At 48.0% G+C, this 21722-nt stretch overlaps 1 protein-coding gene across 1 annotated transcript in view; it reads right to left on the reverse strand.

The window, feature by feature from the left end:
* The window catches only part of LOC149325434 (solute carrier family 41 member 3-like), a 68644-nt gene that overhangs the window by 36973 nt on the left and 9949 nt on the right, over positions 1 to 21722 (reverse strand). Inside the window, exons 5-7 of the mRNA XM_089564283.1 lie at positions 19706 to 19852; positions 17634 to 17769; positions 1915 to 1988 (exon numbers count right to left, since the gene is read on the reverse strand). Of these exons, the coding sequence (XP_089420409.1) occupies positions 1915 to 1988; positions 17634 to 17769; positions 19706 to 19852 (357 nt within the window). The remainder of the gene's footprint in view (positions 1 to 1914; positions 1989 to 17633; positions 17770 to 19705; positions 19853 to 21722) is intronic.

Raw genomic sequence — 21722 nt, forward strand, 5'->3', positions numbered from 1 at the left:
TCCAAGCGCACACCCCTGAAGAGCCGGGCGCCGGGCCGGGGGTGGCTGGTACCCATTTTTACCGGTGGGTGTCCGGCGGTGGGTTTCGAACCAACCATCTCCCGCAGCCGAAGCGGACGCCCAGACCATCTTCAATATGGCTATAACGGTGCTTTACAATATTCTACGCTTCCCCCACAATGAAAATTGATGTCCATGAATCCTCCACTTGATTTATTCGAACGTAGGTCGGCCTGCTTTTACGGCTGCATCTGTAACTGTATGGCGTTCGGCCGGCATGCGTGACCTAAACGGGTCAACTATAATGCCAAAACTGCCACGCCTGCAGCGGTTACAAGTAGGATTTAGAAGCAGGCGCCGTTCTAATCCAAATTAAGACCTCTATAATTGCTGGGCTCTTGCACTTCTTTGCAAAAACTGCCCTCTTTCAGTTAATGCTTTAAGGGGTAGGCTCTCGCTCACCTCGCCGAAAGGCAATCCGCACAACAGATGTGGGCGTTCGCTCAGTGGCCGCCATTTGGGTACATTTAAAGTAACTAAAAGCGTCATGATTCTGCTGTCGTTGATTTCGCCAACCAGTTCGCTTAGGCGTGCCCAACTGGCCGGCGCGCTGGCTCTATGACGAGACTCGCCGAGCTGGTTTGTCGCGCGAGCTGAAGCCGACTAGTTGGGAAGGCCATCCACGCAAAAATCTTGCAGCAGAATCTGTATTTTGTAACGCTGTGCCATCAGGTACGATGAGCGCAACCCGACATTGGAAAGCAACAGCCTAATCAGAAGCACGGCCGTTCAGTAAGTGGCACCGCGGCTAGTCGGACAACTGCACTCACAGCCAGTCCGGCTTACTCATAGGGACCATGCTTCGTCTATTTATTACGCAACCATCGCAGAGTTTCTTTTCCGGGACTGACGCAGCGCAGATTAAGGTCATCACGGGTGTTAAGCACGTTGGCGGCCGGCCTCCAAAGTAGCATACGCGTGTGCCGCAATTTTACTAACGGCGTCATGGGTGTGTTTCTGCCACGACGAGCGTGACGTCATCCCATGCAGTCTATACACCAGAGCAGGGACCAATGGCAGAGGAACAATTGAATCGCCACATCAAAAATAGGGCTCATCTGAAGCAATAATAATTCGTCACATAAAAGCAAAGGCGCTGCTTTGGTCTGTCTCAAAAAAAAGATAAGCTAGATTCCTTCCAAACTTCGCTCCGCACAAATAAAGGTGGTCAGCTGTATAGAATGATATTTACGCCGATGGGTGAAACCGCATTCGGTTCTCATCTATTAGCCAAATATAGAGCGTAACTAAAAAAAGCTGCTTTTCCACATGCTGCCACCTCAGAGAAGTTTCCTTAGCCACAGCACAGCATAGAGTAAGGAAAAGTATTGCATAAAAGTTTGGACACTGTCAGCGCACACCACAGACAAGCCTCCTGTTCTAGATTTTCCTCAACAGCAAAAAACTTGGTTTCTCAACAATGTTGCAATATCTCGCAGTGAAATGCACCTGCCGGCGCCTAGACGTATGCGTTCAGTATCGTTCGCGAAAAAAAATCGAAGTAACAGCAGAGATACTGTAATCGTGAAAATTGGCTATGGGCGCCTTCTGCAAAATAGGGCCAGTATTGGAGCTGCCATTCTCTGGCTGTATTCGATCGCAGCTCTGGAGTACGTGATGTGTTCATTTTGTTCTGCACCATACTCCCGCTAACTCCCTTCGCCTCTAATGGCCTGAACAGCTTTGAAGCAAAGCAGCATATTTAAGGATCTCTGAAGCGCATTTCATGGTCGCAAAAGCACAGCGGCCCATTAAACACATATGTCCGCTCCAGGAGTATTCTACTTGGACTGCCAGCCACGTTACAAACGCACCCACGAGCAATATGTCATCGGGTGTGGCATATTATCTCACCGTTGACAGAGGAGAGGTGCAAGGCGATTGGAGGAAATTTATCCACTGCATAGTCCAGGATGTATCCGCCGAAGCTGGAACGAGAAACGCGCGCTCATTTTTAGGAACATGGCTCTTTGTCGTGGCGTCGGTTACAAACTTCTTAAGCGAGACGCTTCTGCCTTTTCACTAGTAACCAGTTCTTCTGGATGATTTCTTGCCCGTCCTAGTTATAGAGGAAGGGATATTCCTTCCTCCTTAACTCCAAGTTCGTGGAGCCGATGTGAACCTTCTCGCAGAAACTGCAGGCTCACGTTAGCCTGAACTGCCCATTCCTAAATTCAAAAACTATTCCCCGCTGCTCTACGAACTCATCATGATCAGTCTGATTACGCGCACTGCAGGGCAAAGACGTCTCCAATGTCTGTTCAAATAACCCTTGTCATTTGCCAGTTCACGGCCATCACATACCAGTAAACGTATTAGCCTCATCCACCCACCTAACTTTCTGCCGAGCCTGCTTCGCATGCCTACTTATGAAATCCCATGCGTTACCGTCAAGAACCGGCGGTTATCTTTCCTTTGCATTACATACCCTGCCCAAGCCTATGTCTTGCTGTTTATTTCGACTAGGAACTCATTAACCTGCGTTTGTTGCTTCACCCTCACGGTGCGCTTTCTGTCTCTTAACCTGTAACTTTTCTTTCCTCAGATTGGTGCGTTGTCTTGAACCCTTTTCGTAAGCCTCCACGCGTCTGCTTCATAGGTGAGTACCAGTAAGATACAGATGCATCACTTGTCTTGAGGGATATTGGTAAACTGAAATTCATGATAGGAGAGAACCTACCATGTGAGCCCTGGCCCATTCTTATTGTCTTAGTAATTTCCTTCTCATGACCCAGATCAGCGGCCACTGCCTGCCCTAAATAAACGTATGTTACAACTTCCTGCACATCGCTACATCGTTCTTCCCTTGCAACACTGTTGAACATTGCTTTGGTTTTCTGCATGCTAATTTTAGGCTCCCAGTTTAGCTGTGTGATAGCGTCAAGTGCATGACGCGTCACTTTGCCATGACGCGCACTGATAGCAGCAGTGGATAAGCAACCGCTGCGTATAAAAGAAGCGTCAGACAAATAAACGCGGATTCGTTGTCCTGCACCGGTCTTCGCTGGTTCTCTGCTGCGGCCGCTCGGCTGCCGCACGCTACTACATTACACTGGCGACGAGGATGGGATCGAGGCGGCTGGCTGCTTTCGTCGGTTGCTGCTGAAGAGTACTGCCTGGCGGATGCTGCAATGGCGAAGGTGGGAAAAATTGATACTTTTGACGAAAGGAGCGACAGCTTCGAGTCCTACTTGGAAAGATTTGAGCTTTACGTCTTGGCAAATGATGTGGCTGAAGGCAAGAAGCCAGCCGTATTCCTGACTGTAGTAGGACCTCGAGTGTATGAAGTATTGAAGAACCTGCTAGTTCCGAATTCCCCTGCCAGCAAAACGTATGACGAGGTCACGGCGCTGCTGAAAACACACTACAGTCCCCGAAAGGCCGTGATTGCGGAAAGGTGCCGATTTAACCGAAGATTGCAACTTGAGCAAGAGACTGTAGCCGAATTCATTGTGCAGCTGAAGCACCTGGCCAGAACTTGCGAGTTTGGCAAATTTCTCGACGAAGCGCTTAGAGACAGGCTAGTCGCCGGGCTACGCTGCGTCGACACTCAGCGTGAGCTGTTTGCCGCTGAAAAGCTGACGTTCGAAGAGGCGTGCAAAATTGCGTTAAATCGTGAACTAGCCGCCACCCAGACTCAAGAAGTAAAGCTAGAAGAGCTGAAAAGTATACCACAAAGGCGCTCAGGACTAGAAGTTGATGTTCTGAGTCAAGGCTACCGTGCTAAGGACAATTATCGAAGCAAGACTGAGCCCGTAGAGTGTTTCCGTTGCGGTAAACGCCATGCCGCCAATAATTGCCGATATCGTAAGTACAAGTGTCATAACTGCGGAGAGCAAGGTCACTTGAAATCGAAGTGCAGGCAGCGCACAGGCAAACCGAACGCGCTGAATGCAATCGATAGCTCGGCCGATGAGTCTGACGAAGAGCAAGAAATATTAGTATGACAACAAATAAGTCTGCATACTATGTCACAGTTCTGGTGGAAGGACAGGCCTTAAGGATGCAAATAGACACAGGGGCGTCCGTCACCGTCATGCCGAAGTCAGTTTTTCTTCGTAAGTTTCCCCATCTAACAGTAACGACGGCTACGGTTCCTTTACGAACGTACACAGGAGAACTAGTGCCGGTCGTAGGGTCGGCTGATGTGCGTGTTGAGCACGCTAATCAAACTGACGTTCTACCTGTTCTGATAGTAGATGACGGTGGGAAAGTGTTGCCGTGTCTGCTCGGCCGCAACTGGCTGAGGAAGCTGAAATTAAACTGGCAGGAAGTTAATGCTATACAGCAAGAAGACGCCGTGGAGGAACTTAAGAAGTTTCAGGCTTTGTTTTCGCCGCAGATGGGGCTGACAACGGGCTACAAAGCACAGGTCCTCTTGAAGCCAGACAGCAAGCCAGTATTTTGCAAGGCCCGTCCCGTGCCTTTTGCATTGAAGCAAGCTGTGTCCGAACAGCTAGACGCCTTGGAACGGGCGGGGGTACTGAAAAGGGTCACCAGAAGCGATTGGGCGACTCCGCTGGTAGTGGTACCGAAAGACGGAGGAGCAAAAGTGCGGTTGTGCGGTGACTACAAGGTCACGGTGAACCCTGTGCTGCTGACTGAGCACTACCCTCTTCCCTTGCCAGAAGATTTGTTCACAACATTCGCAGGCTCAAAAGTATTCTGCGTCCTAGACCTTGCTGCCGCTTACCAGCAAGTAGAAGTTGCCGAAGATGCAAAGGCGATTTTAACTATAAACACCCACCAAGGCCTTTACCAGTACCAGGGGCTCCCTTACGGCATTGCCAGTGCTCCTGCCATATTCCAGTCGCTCATGGACGGGCTTCTTAAGGGTATCCCTGAAGTAGGGTGTTATATTGATGATGTCATCATTGGAGGTTCAAGTGAGAATGAATGTCGGAAAAGGCTGGAAGAAGTTTGCAGGAGCACAATGTGACGCTGCGCATGGAAAAATGCAAGCTCTTTTGCAGTGAAGTCCGCTATCTGGGCCACATAATTTCAGCGGATGGAATAAAGCCACTGGGATCGAAAACAAGGGCAATAGAGCGTGCACCGGAGCCTATAAATGGTACTGAACTGAAGTCTTTCCTGGGAATGGTAACATTCTACTCCAAGTTCCTGTCTAACTTGGCGACTGTGGCTGCGCCGCTCTACGAGCTCCTGAAGAAGGGCACGCGTTGGAAATGGACAAGCGAAGGTTCTCGCGCGTTTCGAAAAACAAAGAACTTGCTCACGACCAGTCCGGTACTTGCTTACTACAATCCGAAGCAACCCTTGGCTCTAAGCTGTGATGCGTCGCAGTATGGGCTCGGCGCGGTTCTTTTTCACATACTTCCCAGTGGGCAAGAAAAGCATGTCGCTTTTGCTTCCAGGACGTTATCGCAAGCTGAGCGTGGCTATGCCCAGATCGAGCGAGAAGCGCTGGCAATAATCTTTGCTCTCAAGAAGTTTCATCGTTACCTATATGGCAGGGCATTCACGTTGTTCACGGATCATCAACCATTACTAGGCATCTTAGGGCCACGGAAGCAGGTCCCATCTTTGGCGGCTGCTCGAATGCAACGGTGGGCGTTAATCCTGGCTTCTTATCGCTACGACTTGAGATATCGGAAAGGATCTCAAATGGAAGTGGCGGACGCGCTGTCCAGACTGCCTGTTGCAACCGAAAACAGCGTTGATGAGACACATACGCTTGCTGTTTTTTAAACTAAGCCACTGACGGCTAAAGACGTTGCCAAAGCTAGCAAGTATGACGGCATTCTCAGCAAAGTCTAGATATACGCTTGAAGGATGGCCAGCACAAATCAGAGATGCTCAACTTGTACCGTACTATAACAGACGTGCGGAGCTGTCGCTGGAAGCGGGATGCGTCACATGGGGCAGTCGTGTTGTTGTGCCAACAAAGATGAGAAATGCAGTGTTGAGTCTGTTGCACACGGAACACCCCGGTGCTTCACGCATGAAGATGCTCGCACGTAGCTTGCTCTGGTGGCCAGGGCTAGACGCAGAGATCGAAAACGCGGTGTAGTGTGCCAAGTGTGACAGGTTCCGCTACCACCATGCGCCGACACTGCGCTGCGCCTGACGACGGCGAAGTTCCCCCGCTCTCTTCTCTCTTGGTGCTGGCTACGCCCGTCTACGCTGCCAGACCCTGCACAGCGGTTCGGTCTCTTGAGGACGCCTAATAAACGCACCCCTACAAAGTCCTCAGGAGAAGTACCGCCCAGGGCCAGTGTAGAGAGGGCCTCGTCGCAGACACCGGCACGCCGTGTGGAAGCGCGCTGCTTGCGGAGCTCGTCGTAGCTCTGGCAAAGCTTAATAACCTCACTGACGGTGGTAGGATTTTTCGCGAGGAGCATCTGAAATGCGTCGTCAGCGATGCCTTTGAGGATGTGGTGGATCTTGTCCGCTTCTGGCATGGCGGCGTTGACACGTTTGCAGAGGTCAACGATGTCCTCAATGTAACTTGTGAAGGTCTCGTCGGTGTGTTGAGCGCGGTCCCGTAAGCGCTGTTCGGCACGGAGCTTGCGCACCGCAGGGCGGCCGAATACTTCCGCAAAACTCTTCTTAAATACGGGCCAAGTGGGTAGGTCCGCCTTATGGTTTCGAAACCAGAGGTTCGCCACGTCTGTGAGATAAAAGAGGACGTTACTCAGCTTGATAGTGTCATCCCATTTGTTGTAGCTGCTCACTCGCTCATACGATGACAACCAGTCGTCAACATCTTGGTCGGCAGTGCCACTGAAGAGGGCAGGGTCACGCTGCCGGATGGCGCCAGAACAAATGACGGTGGTTGAACTGGCCGCCGGTGTTGGGGCAGTCTCATTTGGCATGGTTGACACAGGCGGCAGCGTACGGCTCCGGAGTTCCAGGTTGGTAGGGGACGAACCCAGCACCTGCACCAATTGTAGGGGTGCGTTTATTAGGCGTCCTCAAGAGACCGAACTGCTGTGCAGGGTCTGGCAGCGTAGACGGGCGTAGCCAGCAGCAAGAGAGAAGAGAGCGGGGGAACTTCGTCGTCGTCAGGCGCAGCGCAGTGTCGGCGCATGGTGGTAGCGGAACCTGTCACACTTGGCACACTACAGCGGTAAAAACGTGTAGCATTTGCCAACAAATGCAAAATAGCGCTCCCCGTTCTCCGCTCGAGCCATGGCCGTTTCCCGCCCGCTGCTGGCAGCGCGTGCATGTGGACTTTTTTGACTTTGATAAAACGACATTTCTTTTGTGCGTGGACTCGTTTTCAAAGTGGATCGAAATGTTTCCTATGCGCTCTACTACAGCCGCGAAGACTATCGAGCGCTTGCGGAGTCTGTTTTCTGCTTACGGATACCCTGAACAACTGGTTTCTGATAACGGCCCCCAGTTTTCAGCGCAGCAGTTCCAGGACTTCCTCGATGCCTGTGGCATCCGACGCACGTACAGCCCGCCATACCATCCGCAGTCCAACGGGGCTGCCGAAAGGTCGGTGCAAACTGTAAAAAGGAGTCTTCGTAAGCAGCTTCTGCACGACAACAAGAGAGGTAACAACAGATCGATACGGGAGAGACTGGACGACTTCCAGCTGGCGTATAGGACAACCCTTAACACGGCAACAGGCAAGTGTCCGGCTGAACTGTTTCTGAAACGAACACCACGCACTAAACTGTCATTACTAAGGCCATCATTTCGGGATGACATGCAGAGTAGGCAAGAAGGGCTAAAACAGCAGCATGACCACCGGAGATCAACTTTCCGTTCATTTAAGGAAGGAGACTGGGTGTACGTGAAGACTGTCCGGCAAGAGAAGGTGTCATGGACGGAAGGGCGTGTAGTGCGGCTAGTCAGCCCTGTGACCTATCTCGTAGAGACTCAGAACACAGTTCGACACGTTCATGTTGATCATTTGCGATCGCGCAGCTCTTTCCAGTATGCAGGACTGGACACCGGGGCGGAAGCCCCGAGACGACCGGACACCGACGACTTTGAGCGTCATCAGGAGACGCTCCCCTCCCCACTACAAGAGGCGCAGCATGACGCGGACGCGGCAGTACCCCCTATTCGCGATGATGCACCAACCCCGACCCCGCCACCACAAGACGGGCAAGAATTGCAGCTGCCAGCTGCTCACAATGCACATCCTGAGGCGCAAGCTGAAGCGCCTTCCGACTCTCCACCAACAACACTGCGCAGAAGCCAGCGCTCCCGGAAACCACCAGACCGATATACCTCCCACGATTTCCGCCACTGCAGCTAATGAGTGGAGGCGAAGATCTTGGAGGGAAGGAATGTGATAGCGTCAAGTGCATGACGCGTCACTTTGCCATGACGCGCACTGATAGCAGCAGCAGATAAGCAACCGCTGTGTATAAAAGAAGCGTCAGACAAATAAACACGGATTCCTTGTCCTGCACCGGTCTTCGCTGGTTCTCTGCTGCGGCCGCTCGGCTGCCGCACGCTACTACTTTACAGCTGTGCCTCTGTAACTCAAGTATCTTCTGGCGGGCTAGTTGGTTTGAATCATTCATAATTAAATTAATTACCCTGGGCTCTGTTTTATGTAACATGCCCAATGACAAAGCAGCAACCTTCTGTGCATCCCTCATTGCTGCCTCCAAGTGCAAGTCCCGTGTCTGCGCTTGTGTGTGTTGTCTGTTTTCTTGCTCGTGTCCTTGTTTCTGTTCGCGCAGTTTTAATTATGAATGACTCTGTAACTCATTCTTTGCAGTGTATCTCCTGCGTGATTTAGCAGGGCAATGTGATCAGTGAATGGAAAATTACTTGGATATTCTCAATTAACTCTTATCCATAATTGTTCGATATCACGGCATCGGAACAACTCCCGTAAGCACGCGTTGAAGAGAAATTGCGAGATCGTGCCTGCCTGGCTAACAGCCTTGCTTATTGGAATTTTCTTGCTGACTTTATGGAGGACTCTGATTACAAAGCCATCGTTATAGATGCCATCCAGTATTTTCACATAAGACTGTTTTACAGTGATTTCACAAGGCCTGTGACTGCTGGGGCTTCCGCTGAGTCGAATGCTTCGTTGTAATCAAGGAAATTCGGATTGGCTGTATTCTGCGCATTTCTTTGTCTCTTGAGTGGTAGTTTGAATATCGTCTATTTTCAATTGTACGCTACGAAAGCCTGACTATTGATTTCGTTGAATGAAGTCTAAGGCTGTGCTGATTCTATTAGCCTATACCTTAGTAAATATCTTACAGGTGTTCTTAACCTCGTACAATGGCGCATGCCCACACAGGGGGATCGGCCAAGGAGTGGGGTGCGTAGAGAGCTCTTGTGATGAATTTTCCTTGTAGGCAACAGAATGTGGGCTTACGGTAAGCAATTTTTCAGGTACTTGACGTCTCCTTATAAGTTAAAACAATGTTAGCGTTCATACAAGCTTTCAGGTTCACTCAGGGTCAAAAGACATTGCGTATACAGGGTGGATAGTTTTTCCAGCACAATCTCCCCTACATTCTTGAACAGATCTGCTGTTACCCGACCCTCTCCAAGTGCTTTATCCCTTTGAATTGCTTCTGGTGCTTTCTTTCCTCCTTCGTTACAGGCAGGGTGTCCCATTCCTGTGCTCTACTAACCATCTCATTAACATTCTGATTACACTAGGTAGTTTATAGATTTGCGTAGAACTCTGCAGCTACTTTAAGTATTGAGAATGGCATTACCTTCTTCGCCTGTTACATCAGGTTTTTACCTATGCTTTTTTTCCTCTTCGCTGATTTTAGGCTGCCTGTATTCCTTTGAGGATGCTCGATTATCTACTTATTGAACTTCCTTACGTCGGCTACCTTGCGCTTATTCATTAACTTTAAAAGCACAACCATATTTTACTGTGTGCAAGGTTAGGCACTTGTATGCTTTGGCATTTCTTGATCAGGTAATTCGTCTTCTGGGATTGCTTGCCTGTATCCTATCGAACCATCCTACCGCCTACCTGTACTGCGCACTCCGTAGTAATTGCAGTGAGCTCCTCTATTGAGGTGCCAGTTTGGGCTTGTTGGTAACACATGTCAAACAAAAATAGCCCAGGAGCAGAACAGGGACCAACAAGGACACACACGAGCGCAAACTTCCAACAGTTTATTGTGAGCCGCAGGGCGTTAAATATACACGAAGTGGCGCTACATTGCGCAGGCGCAGGAGGACAAACAATTTCAATAGTTCCTTAGATAATGCAGTCCCTTTCGAGATAGTCCAACCGACGGGTTCGCGATGCTCAAGTCACCTTTGATATCTATGGCTTCTGCTTCAATGATTTCACGGGTAAGTTAAGTTTGCTAGGGCTCTTGGTGATGACGTTGCATGCTTCATAGAGAGGTACACAATCTTGGGTGTTTCTGCCGGGTACATCAAGAAAACCACTTCTTTTTTCTTTTACATTGCAACGATGCTCGCGAAGGCGTTCGTTCGACCACCTTCCATTCTGACCTATGTATTTCTTTCCGCATGTCAATGGAATGCTGTACACATCATATTCCATGCATTCAACGAACTTGGTTACATGCTTCGTGGTACAACCACCCTTTTTCGCAGTGCCAGGTCTTGTCAGCTTGCGGAGTTTCCGCAGCTTTACAAGAACTGAAAAAAAGGACTTTGACCTTGGCCCGTTGTCCAATCTTTTTCAAGCGATGGGACAGCCGTGAATGTCTGTAATAATAGCAACGTTTCGCTAATTTGTTGAAAGAGGAGATGAGACACCTAGAGGAGAACAGATCTGCTTCAGAAGGATTTCGGAAATATTTGCAAGGACATGCATAGGAAACACGGCGTCAGTTAGCCTCTGTACATGTTCACCAAAACTTGCGGCCATTAGCTGAGGGCACGACCTTTTTATGCAATTGGAGAGGCATAACTTTCAAATTCCCCTCTTGAAAAGTTTGGAGTGCGCAGAATCATATGAGAACAGTGGGTTGCTGGCGCGTGGCTGATATTTCCAGTAAATCTGATCGTTCTGGAATAAAAGGTTCATATCAAGGAACCGGATACTGTCCCCTGATGATAAATCATGAGTAATGACTAGATGCGAGAAGCCTGCGCCTACGAAATTTAGTGCGTTAGTGGCAAGTGATTCGAAGTAACCAGAATCAGAGTCAAGGAAGATGAAACAGTCGTCAACGTATCTAAAACCTTTTGTTACTTTTAAGTAAGCAAGTCGGCTGCAAAGCGGTCTGTCAAGTTCGGCTAAGTATAGATCGCTAAGCACGGGGGCAAAGAAATACCTACACATATCCACTTTTTCCACAGATATGACGACCCGCCCGAATGTATAAAGGTGGTCTGGAGATAAGGACTGAAATGCTCCAAAAGGCCACTGCTAGACGTACCCGACGCATTCTTGAAGGTAATTAGTTGAGACTTGTTAATGCAGGTTACAAGACAAGAAAGCAAATTAGTTTGCGACAACGAATAAAAGAAATCCTTACTATGTGTAGAGAAACTCTTAAACCCTGGAGCGTAGGAGACTTTGCTTAAGCTATGGCATCATTGGAGCCCTTAACTAGGAAAGGATCGTCAATTTGCAACAAGCTCAGCTTTTCTTGACGGAAAAGAGCTATACACTTTTGCCACGTGTCACTCTCAGAGACCATCGCCCTGAAAGGAGCGTCCATCTTGTACCTTTTAGCACTGAAGATGTCAAGGTGATCTAGTTTGGACGATTCTATGCCCTTTAATACTCTTTGTAGTTACAGCGTGTTAAAAAGCTCTTTTGCTTTAGTTTTCAGCTTAGAAATAGACAGCCATCAGGGGAGGTTCGAAAGCATTAGCGACTGCTTCCAGAGCTTTTGTATTGAAGAGCCCGTGGGACATGACAGCAAAAACGCCCTGCGCAGTTCCTGCGCAGTCCTGTTCTTGTCCACGGCAAACTCTTGGGCCCTGTGACAGCACCTGGTGCACGTCCTGCGGTAGGCTCACGCGTTCCAGAAGATGGACGGGGCGCTTGGAAGCCGGACACTTCTGAGGAAGAAGATCACGAAGCTGCTTGAGCTGAAGTTTTTCAAAGGAACGCTGTTGTGCAATCAGTCAGGCCTGACAGCTCACGAAGCTGCTTCCTGGCGGCAGGAGGGACCACGGCGGTGCTGACCTGTACTTCCAGGAGTCTCCTATATAGGCGAGCGAGCCGGAGCCATTCAGGCGTTTCAATCTTACAAATGCGGATTCCATGGCCAATACAAGGCAGGAAGCCTCCAAACTAGGCTAATACGTCGTCTGGTAGAATCTTGTGGCGCATACAGAACAGAAGACAAGGGACCTTGCTTTCCACATTGGACTGGCAATGAAGGCTACTGTCACCGTAGGATCATGTGAAACATGAAGGAAAGCGCTCCACGTACAAGAAATTAAATCTATTAAGGTGGCAGTTTCGGCTTGTTGGTAACACATGTCAAACAAAAATTGTGCAGGAGCAGAAGAGGGACAAGCAAGGACTCATATCAGTGCTAACTTCCAACAGTTTATTGTGAACCGCAGGGCAGAAAACAAAGCGCGAAACCAATTGTTGGATAATCTCTAAAGGATCTAGATTATCTGAGAAACTATTGAAATTGTTTGTCCTCCTGTGCGTACGCAATTTATCGCCTTGTCGTGCATATTTACTGCCATGCGGTTCACAACAAACGGTTGGAATTTATCGCTCGTTGTGAATCCTTGCTTTTCGCGGTTCTGCGGCTGCGCTATTTTGTTTGACATCTGTATCCAAAAAGCCCAAACTGCCACCTTAATAAATTTCATTTCAGGTACATCCGGCTCTTTCTTTTATGTTTTACGTGTTCCCAGGGCAAAACTTTCCTTCATTGCCAGTGCAGTCTGCAAAGCAAGGTCCCTTGCCTTCTGCATACGCCGCAAGATTCTACCAGATGGCCTCGGGGCCCTATTTGGAGGCTTCCTTTCTTCTATTGGCCATGGAACCCGCATTTAGAGGATTAAAAAATCTGAATGTTGCCGGCTCGCACGCCTGCATAGGAGACTCTTGGAATTACAGGTCAGCACCGCAGGAGTCCCTCATGCAGCAAAGAAGCAGCTTCGTGAGCTGTCAGCCCTGACTGATCGCACTACAGAGTTCCTTTGGCAGCTTCAGCTCAAACAGCTTCGGGATCGTTTCCCCAGATCTGTCGGGCTACCAAGAGCCCCGTCCATCTCCTGGAACGCGTGAGCCTACCGCAGGACGTGCACCAGGTGCTGTCACAGGGTCCAAAGTTTCCCGTAGACAAGAGCAGGACTGCGTCGGAACTCCTGCCGTGAGTACGACAGGTGTCTCACCGAGCCTCTGCAGAAGAATCCTCACGCTGTGTTTCGGAAGGTGTGGAAACCTTGATCTATGGAAAAGCCCCAGCTCCGAAGGTATCTGTACAAAACTTTGCTTCGGTTTTCAGGAACACGAACTTTGTGTGCTGCCTGCAGACAAAGAGGACGGTTTTGCTGTCATCTCCCACGGGCTGTTCGATGCGAAAGCACTGAGAGCAGTAGCTAATGCTTTCGAGCCTTACCTGAAGCTATGTATTTCTTAGCGTAAAACTAATCTTTGTAACAGGCTGCAGCTACAAAAAGTTTTAAAGGGCATTGAATTGTCCAATCGGGATCACCTTGGCATCTTCTGTGGTAAAACACACAAGGTGAACGTTCCTTTCAGGGCGATTGTCTTTGAAAGTGAAACCTGGCAAAAGTGTATTGCTCATTTCCTTTAAGAAAAACTCAGCCTGTTGCAAATCGAGGATCCCTTCCTATTTAAGGACTCCAAGCTGTCATAACTTAAGACTCCTATTCTCCACGGTTTAAGAAATTTCTCTATAGATATTAAGGATTTCTGTTATTCGTTGTCGCAAGCTAATTTTCTTCCTTGTGTTCAAACCTGCATTGACAAGTTTGGAGCCATTCCCGTCCAGAATGCATCGGGTATGTCTAGCAGTGGCTTTTTGGAACTTTTAAACCTTTATCTCCAGTCCACTTCTATTCATTGGGAGCGGTCGCCATATCTGCAGAAAAAGTGGACATGTATAGGGCCTTGCAACGCCCCCTGCTTGGCGATCTATACTTAACCGAACTTGAGAGCGCTTTGCCGCCCCCTTGTTACTTAAGAGTAACAAAGGATTTTAGATGCATTGACGATTAATCTGCCTTGGCTGCGGTTCTGGTTCTTCCGAATCAGTTGCTACCAACACACCAAATTTCGTACGCACAGGCTTCTCGCCTCTAGACATTACTCATGAGTTGCCATGAGGGGACAGTATCCGGTTCCTTTAAATGAACCTTTTATTCCAGGACGACCAGATTTACTGGAAATATCAGCCACGCACCAACAACCCACTGCTCTCACATGATTATGCGCACTTCAAACTTGTCAAGAGGGGAACTGCAAAGTTATGCCTCTCTAATGTCATAAAGAAGTCTTGCTCTTAGCTAATGGCAGCAAGTTTTGCTGAACAAGTACAGAGGCTAACTCATGCCGGGTTTCCTATGTATGCCCTTGTAAGTGTTGCCAAATCCTTCTGAGGCAGATCTGTTCCCCTCTAGATGTTCCACCTCCTTTTTGAGCAAATAAGCAAAAAGTTGCTATTATTCCATACATTCACGGCTTGCTCCATCGCTTTAAAATCATTAGACAACGGTCAAACGCAAAGTTGTTTTTTTCAGGTTCTGAAAAGCTGCGGAAACTGCAAGTTGACAAGACCTGGCTATGCCAGAAAGGGTGGGTGTACCACGAAGCATGCAACCAAGTTCATTGAATATATGGAATCAATTTTGTACAGTATTGCATTCACATGCGGAAAGAATTATATATGTCAGAGTGGAAGGTGCCTTAACGAACTCCTTGTCGAGGATCATTACAATGTAATAGAAAAAAAGAGGTGGTTTTCTTGTTGTACACAGCAGAAATGGTGAATATTTCGTACCTATCTATGAAGCGTGCAACGTCATCACCAAGAACCTAGCAAATTTACCCGTGAAGTCATTGAAGCAGACGCTATAGATTGCTTAGGTGACTTGTGCATCGCGAAACCGTCTGTTGGGCTCGAAAGGAACTAGATTATCTTAGAAACTATTGAAATTGTTTGTCCTCCTGCGCCTGCGCAATGTATCACCACGTCGTGTATATTTACAGGCTCGTGGCTTCGAAAAAAAAAGTAGCGCTCGTGTGTATCCTTGCTTGTCGCTGTTCAGCCCTTGCGCTATTTTTGTTTGACGTAAGATTATCGTTGGTTGTTTGAAGATTAGTGTTGTCTTCCTTAGAAAGAGGCCAATATCTGTTGTGTTGCGATATCCTGAATTTCCCTACTATCTCTCTTACCACCAACTATTTGATAGTCTTATATTTTATGATGAAAAAATAGCGCAAAAGAAACACGAGAAACGGGACTCGTGATCGGGGTTTATTGCTTAAATACTCAATTTATACAAGTCACTTGGAACGTTATGAACCACATCCAACTTGCCCAACTTTCGCCTTAGCGTATAGTTCGCTAGTATCTTCCATTTCCTTTTAAAATCTAAGCTAATTCGAGACTTTACCATTCTGGGATCGCTACAACGCACCTTTCCTTTCCGCTGACCTCAAAACCATAGCACATAGTACGAAGTCTATTTCATGTTTAGTCTCACCATTGGGGCTCTCCTACGTCCACTCGCTGTTCTGTCGTTGCCGGAAGAAAGTACTTATGATCCGTAAATTATTTCTCTCTGTCTACTAATAACTCCCCTTCTAGTCCGGGAGCCTGTGCCATAGTTGCCCCCCGCTTGGTTTGTGGTGTGCTTCGTGCCTGCCTTCGCATTGAAGTCGCCAGTAAGGCCAGCGTACTGGGGTTTTACCTTGGTCATTCCACGCCTTCACAGCTTTCAACGATCTGGTCATCATGGCTGGATGAAGAGGCGTAGGCCTGCGCCACTTTCAGGTTCTACCTCATGTTAAGCGTAATTGCCATAGTTGGCACCTTCTCGTTTACGCTATAGAACTCCTGTATGCTGCCATACATATCCTGGTTGATGAGAAATGCAACACTTAGTTTTTGTGCGTACGCCAATATACGATATCACCGTTCGTGCGCACCCCTCATTTGTCCACTTATCCTCGCTTAGCCCTATAGGACATCCCATTTGAAGCCAGCTAGTTCTTCGGACCGTACTGCTAGGCTAGCGTCAGCGGATAAGGTTCTACCGTTCAATGTTTCCGGATTCAGCTTCCAAAGGAGGTTTGTCTGGAGACATGTTCTTAGCACCCTGCGCTGCTTTACAGGTCTGATGGCCGCCTTGGTCAGTTACTTTGCAGCTGCAGGGGACTGAAGGCCGAGGGCAAAGTGATTTGTTCATAGAAAGTTGTGGCCAAGTATTACACGAGGTGCTGGAAGGGCGAAGGAAACACGTCTACTTAGGGCAGGTAGTGACGGTGGATCCCGATCATGAGAAAGAAGGAACTAGAAGAATGAAGTGCAGCGCTTACGGCAGGCTTTCTCAGATCATGAATGGCAGTTTATCAATTTCCCTCACGAGAAAAGTATTGAACAGCTATGTCTTACCGGAACTTACCAATGGGTCAGAAACGTGGAGGGTAACAAAGAGGGTTCAGCTTAAGTTAAGGACAACGCACCGAGTTATGGAAAGAAAACTTTTAGGTGTAACGTTATCAGACGGGAAGAGGGCAGGCTTGGTTAGGGAATAAACGCGTGCTAAAAATATCCCGGTCGAAATCAAGAGAAAGAAGTGGACTTGGACAGAGTATATAATGTGAAGATAACCTCAGCACCGTAAGGATTACGCGGTGGATTCCAAGAGAAGGCAAGTTTAGCAGTGGGTGGCTAAAATATAGGTTGGCGGATGAGATTAAGCCTGCGGGGATTCGGTGGCTGCAGCTGGCGAAAGACAGAGTGGAGAGACATGGGGGAGGCCTTTGCCCTGGGGTGGGCGTACTAAGGTTGATCATGATGATGATTATAAACATTATCCGCTCAAAGTGGGTAATGTAGCCTCCTTGTCAGTATAGGCGCTTCGCTCCGTCTCCTCCCATGTGCACGTAACTTGTTTGGTGTCGGCTTCGATTGTTGCTAGTGTCTAATCTGGCGCCAATAGCTGGCACTAATATCGGGAACCCTATGCGAAAAGTTGGGTAGAACCACCTCAAGCCCACATTTTAAATACACACGGAAAATTGTTTCAGGGATGGAGGCCTGGGTGTTTTATGGAAGCTCTGTACCGGCTACGGAAGGTTACCTCTTCTTTGTTTTGCTAGCATGAGCTCTTTAAAACGATTAAACAAAGTTTTATTTCCATAGTACCTTCCTGTGACTAGACTGAGCCAGTAGATGTTCAACTAAACCAGATAGAACAGCATTTTCTCAACACTACCTCGATATCATGCGCTTACCCGTTTCGAACGAGCTCTTGTAGTTCAGAAAAGTTCCTAACATTTTATTTATTTATTCATTGATACTCTAAGGGTGGGAGCATTACAGAGGGGAGTGGGTACACTTCTAGAGCAGCCGATCTGATTAAACATATTGTTACGGGGATGTTACGGTATTACCGTAACAATATCGTCAGTTGTTCTTCCTTTTCGCTTCCTCCGGTGTTACCGCGCGTACCTGGAGACGGTGAGGGCGACGATGATGGGGAGCCAGCCAACACGCAGCACCTCTCGGGAGACGCTGTTCCGGCTGGCCAGAGTAACCCACACCGGCAGCAGCACTACGCAGCTCAGGATCACCGCCGGCGTCAGGTCTGCGTTGCGCCGCCGTGAACACGACGCTTGACACAACGAAAGTACCGCGACAAAAGCTAACCGATCTTTTAAAACAAAGACGTTACATCATTACTTTGAAACACTGTACCACAAAGTAGCATAGGATGCGCTGACTTCCACACAACTGGCACGGCTGGCGCACACAGCCGCCACACGCACATCTTACATCAGTTGTAATTCAAAATATGACCTATCGTTGAATGTTGATGATTGTGGTGGGCACTTTAGCGGAGCTATCTAACTATAAACGTTACTAGATGCGGCGGTGGGCGAAACAGCGCAGGAACACAATAACTGCCCGCTTAGGTCCTGATGCGCAGTGAGGACGAATTTGAATATGGAATTAAAGCCTGTCAGGAATATACGGACGAGTGAAATTTCGTATAATTTTCTATTGTTAAGGAGGGCTGTACGCTGCAATACAACTGTGGGGCTGAAATGCCATACAGGAGGGAAATTTTCGGAAGTTCTTATCCGAAATTAAAAGAGCGTGGGGTGCGCAGTCCAGCTAGGCCAGAAACCACTGTGGCAAAAGGTCTTTGAAACACTTCAGGTGGAATCTAGGCCCTTTATAAATATTGCAACCGAGAGAGGCCAAGAAGCAGGCCAAAAGAAAGCTTGCATCTAAAAGAAGCCGGTGGGTGCCCGGCGGCGATGGGTATCAAATCCCGCATCTCCCAAGCACGAGATTAAGGCTCAGGCCGCAGTGTCACACTGTAGTCAAGCGCGAAAAAGGAATACGTTACTCTGCCTTTTAGCAGACTGCAAGCAGGTCCACCTTCTTTCTTTGTAAACATAACTTCAAGTAGGAAGTATAACTTTTCCTAAAGCTAAAAATATTTCCGTTGAGAAAATATAAAAATGGTTCACATGTCTAATACTTTCAGTGTACTACCACGTAGCACAATGTCTCCAGCTACGATAATAAAGCCGATATGCATGTGTATAGGAGCGTTTCTAAGCACAGACAGTATCAAATCCTGGCCTCAGCTTGAATTCCAAACCGTGGCGTTTAATCAGAACGCTAAAATCTATCTGGCTACTCAGAGAGTTCTTGCTTCATAAAATGGAACGATTTAGCTTCTGGGTTGCACCAGCCAAGTCTATGCATATATTTTGCTCAATTTTTCATTTTTATATCAATTAGCCAGTGTGCTCAGGCTACGAACGTTTATCTGCCTAGTTTTCAAGCGTTATATCCACGAATAAATGCCCTTTTTAAGTGTACTGTATGTCGCAAATGGAAGTGAAATTTTTAATTGATATTTGAAAGGCTTGCAATAACTGTATGCACCAGCCCTAGGGTAGGCGAAAAGTTTGGAAGCTTTGGAATTGCTTTTAGAGTGACAGGACCTTTAATTCGCATCATTCTCGCGCCAATACCTCCAAGGTAACGAGACCAGCGAGAGGTGCCGCGCGGACTGGCTCGACCTGTGGAGCTCGTCCTCTTCTCATCTAACGTGAATTACCTTTCCTAAGAAATCCACTCAAAACAGCCCACTCGGTACGTCAGTCACAACGCACAAATTTGCAAAAAAAAAGAATAACATTGGAGGATTTGATCTAAGGCGCTCGAAGTGCCAAAGCGGCTCAGGATGTCAGAGACACCGCATTGGAAGGCTCCGCTTATCTCGGCACAGTACACAGTACTCTCGCATTTCACCTTCATTGAAATGAGATCATCGCGACCAGGATCGACCCCACATGTTTCGAGTCAGGAGCCGAGCACCATAACCAGTGAGCCACTGCTGCGGCTCGGCGATACAGGGATCTCGTTTTCATTCACGTCATGCGGTCGCAGTGCACTGCAAGCAATTTCTTTTTAGGCATGATTCTGTGAACGCGCAGCAGCTGCAGGTGTTTTTCGCTCAAAGAAAAGCGCTGACACAGAGAATCGCACGAACTGAGGCGTACACGGGTGTCGCATCAGGAAGGAGGCGAACAAGGACAGCAGGAGCAGGGTGGTGAGGTCGCCGAACGAGGCGGCGATGGCCGGCGCTATGTGGCCGGGGTTCTTGCGGTACTTGGCTGTGAGAACCACCACGGAGGACATCAGCAGGCCTGCGCAACAGACGCGTCCGTGCACCGTGAGCGCCTAAACTTCCCTCTCCAGCAGCTTATGCACGGCGACAAAACCGCAGTCTCGTAAATTTACCAGGCTTCTAGATGAACGTAGCTCCACTATCGTCCAGTTATTCTTTCATTAACATCAAGCCCTAGAGAACGTTACAGCAACGATTTCCCTTAAAACAAGGTCAGAATTTCACGCTTGATATGGCGATATAACAGCTGATGTGCACCACCAAGCATACGTTACAGGTCATATGTGGCGTGCATTGCATTGCCCAAATTCTCGTCAACCGCAGCCAAACAATACTGCAACTACGACGTTCAGATCGGTCTCATGCGAAATGAAACTGAATCATTAGTAAAATAGAGATCTAAGCGATGTTTGGGAGAACCACACGCTTATTTCTTCAACCTTCACGCGAAAGTGTTAATTTTTACCGTTTATACAACCAAGAAAAAACACTTTTGAGTGGAAATCAAGTGACAAAAGTGGTTTAATCGTGCACCATAGCCCCTAAAAGCACCTCTTCTAAGGCAGCCTGACGACACTGCTTCAAAGTGCTGAGCGAGATAACACTTCGATAAAGTTGCACAATGGTGATAAGCGTAAGCCACCTGGTGAGCACACTCTCTTTGATGCCGACGGTGACTCAACGTGATTAAGACAAGTATTGCTAAAAAGGGACCCCTCGAAAGCTTATCTTTCCGAGAAACCTCGCCATTAATAGCAGCGAAGAATGAAATACACCGTAAATTTTAAGTCAAGGATCAGGAAAAGGAGAAACTCAACGCGCCGTTTGTCCGTTCTTGCCGTAAAGGTTTCGTTTTTTTCCGTTTTTCGCAGCCATGAATCACGAACTAGCCCGGTCACCTGCGCCCGAAACTCAGTGTATGGAGGTTTATTCCTTTTAACCTTTAAGAATTTTCATTTGCAACGCCGCAAGAGATAAGTCGGTGCTATCTGGTGGATTTTACAGCAAGGCGTAAATAATGTACAGCCCCCGTCAAAAGTATACAGCCCAAGCGGTTTGCTTCTGTGTTCAGCGGAGCTTCCTAGCATATCTAGCAGTCCACAGCTTGATAGGATTGATTACGCGATGCCATTCCTCTTTCGAGAGGCTACGGTCGCTGAGGATGCATAAAGAGGCATGCAGCAGCCCTCACAAGCAGACTTCTTGGGCCGTGCATTTTTTACGGGGGGGTGTAGCTCAATTGGGCTTATAATTAGACGAATAATCACGTTAAAATAAATATCCTTTTTATTCTTGATTTTGGAGGGAAAGTTATACAGCAAAATTGATGGCATGGCCGTCACCATCGAAAGTTAGCACTCCTTCCAAATTTTCTTAATTGGCGATGTGGTTCTAACTATCGCATCTCAAAAACACATATTTAATGCCCGTTGAGTTGGTTTTCTCGCATTAGATAATTGCAAAATGGCGTCGCTACACGATACGTGGTACCGTCGCCTAAACGAAGCTAACTTGTACACTATCAAACACACCACCTTCGCCTGTATCGGTCGCATAAGAATTGCGAGAGACGCCAATCGATAATTTTGTAATCCAGGAATCCGACCACAACGGGCTTTCAAATGGGTATTTTTGACGTTCGATATTTTAAAACACATTGCCGGTTAAGAAAACTTAAAAACACAGCTCACCTTCACCAAGAACGCTTCCTTGTTCACCATACACTTCACCAAGGATGTTATAGGTGCCAATACGTAAATCGAGAAGATTAGCTACCCGGCATCCCCGTCATTTGTGACGGGCCTACGATCATCACATTCTCTTTGGCTAGCAGAAAAAGGTTTGGTTTGGTTTATGGGGTTTAACGTCCCAAAGCGACTGAGGCTATG

Source organism: Amblyomma mixtum, chromosome 10, assembly GCF_055824585.1.
Source record: "Amblyomma mixtum isolate Tamu chromosome 10, ASM5582458v1, whole genome shotgun sequence".
Taxonomy (NCBI): domain Eukaryota; kingdom Metazoa; phylum Arthropoda; class Arachnida; order Ixodida; family Ixodidae; genus Amblyomma; species Amblyomma mixtum.